The following is a 3,885-nucleotide window of genomic DNA, read 5'->3' on the forward strand; positions in this document are numbered from 1 at the left end:
AGGAATTTCCATCAGTTTCATGCCTATGTGAGAAGTTATACATTGCCTCTTGAAAGATGTATCACAATAGGCAACCGTTTGGTAAAGATCCTGATGGGAGACCTGCTCCTAAAAAGAAGCCAAAATTTCTGTACTCAGAAGAGGCAATGCATTCAGCCTTACAAGCCGTCAGGGAGGGGAAAATGTCCAGTAGGAAGGCAGCACGTGAATTTTCTGTCCCCTTTTCCACCCTACAATACAAAGTTAAGGGTAAATCTCCAGAGGATAGGAATATGGGCCCATCGACAGTCCTCACTAAAGAGGAAGAAGATATTCTAGTAAGATACATCGTTGCAAATGCAAAAAAGGGGTTCCCTCTTAGTAAGCGCTCATTAGCTGAGACAGTTCAGAATATATTGAATGAAGATAACCGGCCCAACCCTTTTATCAACAACAAACCAGGAAGATCGTGGCTGAAATCCTTTATGAAGCGGAATCCTGGACTCACACAGTGTCATGCAGAAGTAATCAATCGAGGCCGAGCTCAGGTAACAGAAGAAAAGATTCGACATTGGGGATTGGATCTCAAATCCCACTTGGACGAAGAAGATGCTTTAGATATCCTTGAAGATCCAAAGAGAATTTTCAACTGTGATGAATCAGGGTTTCAAACAAATCCTGATTCTGGCCTTGTACTTGGACCTGTGAACTATGAAAACTTTTATATAATAAAAGATGGATCGGAAAAAGAAAACATTTCTTGTCTAGTCACAGTAAATGCAGCAGGAGATGTTTTGCCACCTTGCATTGTATTTCCATATGTAAGAATTCCAAAAGAAGTAGCAAGAAATTGCAATCCAGAATGGTCACTTGGCCGTTCTTCATCAGGTTGGATGACTGGTCAAATTTTTTTTTGTTATATCGGCAACACTTTTATTCCTTGGCTGAAGAAATACAACATCAAATTACCAGTTCTCTTATTAATTGATGGACATAGAAGTCATCTGACTTTGAATGTGTGCAGACTGTGTGAAGCAAATCAAATTATTCTCTATGCACTGCTGCCTAATGCAACACACATCATTCAACCATTGGATGTGTCAGTTTTCTGGGCGTTAAAAGCTGGTTGGAGGATTCTTATTGAAGACTGGAAGAAGGTTTCTAAAAATAGAGTTTTGTCAAGAGCAAAGTTTCCCCAGCTTTTTGAAACAGTACTTCAGGAGAGGGCTACTATCACAGTTATTCAAAATGGATTTCGAAAGTGTGGGATATTCCATTTGATTTAGACAACATCGACTATTCCAAATGCATGACCCATTCATCACGGATAGAAAGTAGACCGACAACTGATCATGCAAATGCTATACCGGCAAAACCTACTGAGTTTGGCATTCCTCATCTACTTTTCATCGTATCCTGCATGAGAGAAAATAGAGCAGAGGAGTTTAGAGCCAATGAAAATAAGCCATGGGAAGGAGAGGAAAGTGCAAAGGAGCTGTTCTATCTGTGGAAAAAGCTGAGAAACAAGTGTAGGTCTATTGACAATGAAGCTAGACCTGAACTTCAACAAGAGCCACCACAAGATCTACCAGAACTTCAACAAGAGCCACCACAAGATCTACCAGAACTTCAACAAGAGCCACCACAAGATGTACCAGAACTTCAACAAGCTACTCAACAGGCCCTACCGCAAGAAGAAGCAGAACACACTCCAGAGCAGTCTATATTACCAGCTGTTCAACTTGAAGAGCTCACCATTGAAATTCCACCAGGGCCCTCTGAAAAAATTATTATTACACCAGTCAAGATACCCAAGTGCAAGTCACTCAATATTAGTCCTGCATTCATGGATAATATTGTGTGGCCAGTGGAGTCACCATCAAAGAATCCCAATAAACCCAAGGAACAGCTTCCTCATGCAGCAACATTGCGTAAATGGCTGAATTACTGGGAGGCAATGGACGAGAAACAGAATAAAAAAGAAGAGGAAAAAGAAAGGAGGAAGATGGTAAGGGAAGAAAAAAAAGTTTGGGAAAAACAAAAAAATAAGAAAAAAGAGCCAACATGCAATTCCGACCCAATGCCATCTACTTCCAAAAAAAATAAGAAGAAAGATTGGTTCTGTCCCAAATGTAATGGGAGCTACAACATGGACGTTGAGATGCGCAGTGGGAAGAAGTGGGTGGGTCCTTGCAATGACTGTAAGAGTTAATACCATAAGAGCTGCATTTCAAAAAAGTTAATTGTAGAGTTTGCTCTAGATGATGTTAGTGATGATGATGAAACTGACTTTGTGTGTGATATGTGTTTTGGAATAAGTGATGATGATTTAGGCCTAGAAGATGTAAATACTGATGATGATGATTGAACCTAAATATTGATGACTATATATAATTCATAACATATATTAATAAACATGTTTATTTGTTCTTATAACTTGTTTTATCAACTCCAATGCCTAGCCTATCAGACTAATATTACTATCATATTTTATGATCAATCATTGGATCTTCCCTGATCAATCATTGGCTCTGGTCGATCAATAACTGCCATTTATGTTTTCAAACTGAACAAATGGAATAAAATATACAACCTCTAATTGAAAATAAATTTTGATTATATGTTTGCATTCACCAGAAAAAGTACTACAACCTTGGTCAAGGAACATCTTCACACAATGTTATTAGGAGAAAATATTATTTGATCACAATCATGTTCTTAACTGATCAATTACTGGTTCATCCTTCCTAACTGATTATATTTTATGTCATGGTGATTGAGATGTAATTGCACTGAAAAAAACTTCTGCTACATTTATCCAATCATGGAGAAGTAAGTACTGATATATTATTCAAAACTATAGTAAAATTATATTTATTTATTCTAAATACGACTTTGAAAAATAGACAAGGAGTTAAGAGGTTATCTGGGCGGCAACTTTTACAGGTTATGTTCTCTTATGTGGAGTTACGAGGTTTTTTTAGCATTTAGCAAGTAGGTAGTAAAGAAACTAAAACCTTTTTCCTATAAAAATAAATAATAACTATTATTTATTGAATCATAATTGAATTGATTAACAGTGAAGTCAATCACAAATATTGTTGTTGTTAATACTTTGTGAATGACCAATTATTTACAAAGCATGATCAATTATTAGGCTATCAATATGTGCCCCTAAAAAAACCGGCCAATCCCGTTTGCCTGGAGGTACTGTTGAGTATTATTAATACTTTGCAGTACTTAATTAAATATTCCCTTCCAGAACACGAAAACGGAAACCAGCAAAAATCTTTCCTGAATCCAGATCAAGACGTTTGGTAGAGATGGCAGTCAAAGGAAATCATTCAACACAACCAACTTTCTACAAACAGCATATTAAGGCTCCTTGTAACAATGGAAATGATAATGTCGATGATGTCCCCATAGTGACAGAAAAAACTCCAATTATGTCTGATTTTGATAATATCCACAGCTTAGAAACCACTACAGAAACGCCACAAGATAATACAACTGATGCTTCACACCTGAATGAAACTCATCTCACTCAACCAACTTCTGACAAACAGCATGAGGCTCCGTGTAACAATCTTTATGGAAAAAATTGTTCTAATGATGTCCCCAAAGTGACAGAAGAAACTTTCGAGTAGAGGAAGATTGTGGGGATAGACTGACTTTTTTGCTCGAAATCCCCCTCCCCCCTCTCCCCCCTCGTCCATCCCTCCTCCCCTTCCCCCCGCCTGTAGGGTGGGGGGTGTTCTAAAAATAGATTTCCCCTTCCCCTTGCCCAGTGGGGGTGAGGGGGATAGAGAGAGAGGGAGATATATCTTTCTCTCTCTTTCTAAAAATAGATTTCCCCTTCCCCCTGTCCAGTGGTGGTGAGGGGGATAGAGAGAGAGGGAGATATAT

General features: G+C 38.3%; 1 protein-coding gene across 1 annotated transcript; it reads left to right on the top strand.

The window, feature by feature from the left end:
* The first annotated feature begins 2,727 nt into the window (after positions 1-2,727).
* On the top strand, positions 2,728-3,626 carry LOC120349690. The gene is made up of 2 exons (XM_039420201.1): positions 2,728-2,811; positions 3,242-3,626. Exons 1-2 carry the CDS (start codon positions 2,804-2,806, stop codon positions 3,624-3,626), a joined length of 393 nt encoding a protein of 130 aa, XP_039276135.1. The 5' UTR covers positions 2,728-2,803.
* The last annotated feature ends 259 nt before the right edge of the window (positions 3,627-3,885 follow it).

This window comes from Nilaparvata lugens, chromosome 2 (genome assembly GCF_014356525.2).
Source record: "Nilaparvata lugens isolate BPH chromosome 2, ASM1435652v1, whole genome shotgun sequence".
Classification (NCBI taxonomy): domain Eukaryota; kingdom Metazoa; phylum Arthropoda; class Insecta; order Hemiptera; family Delphacidae; genus Nilaparvata; species Nilaparvata lugens.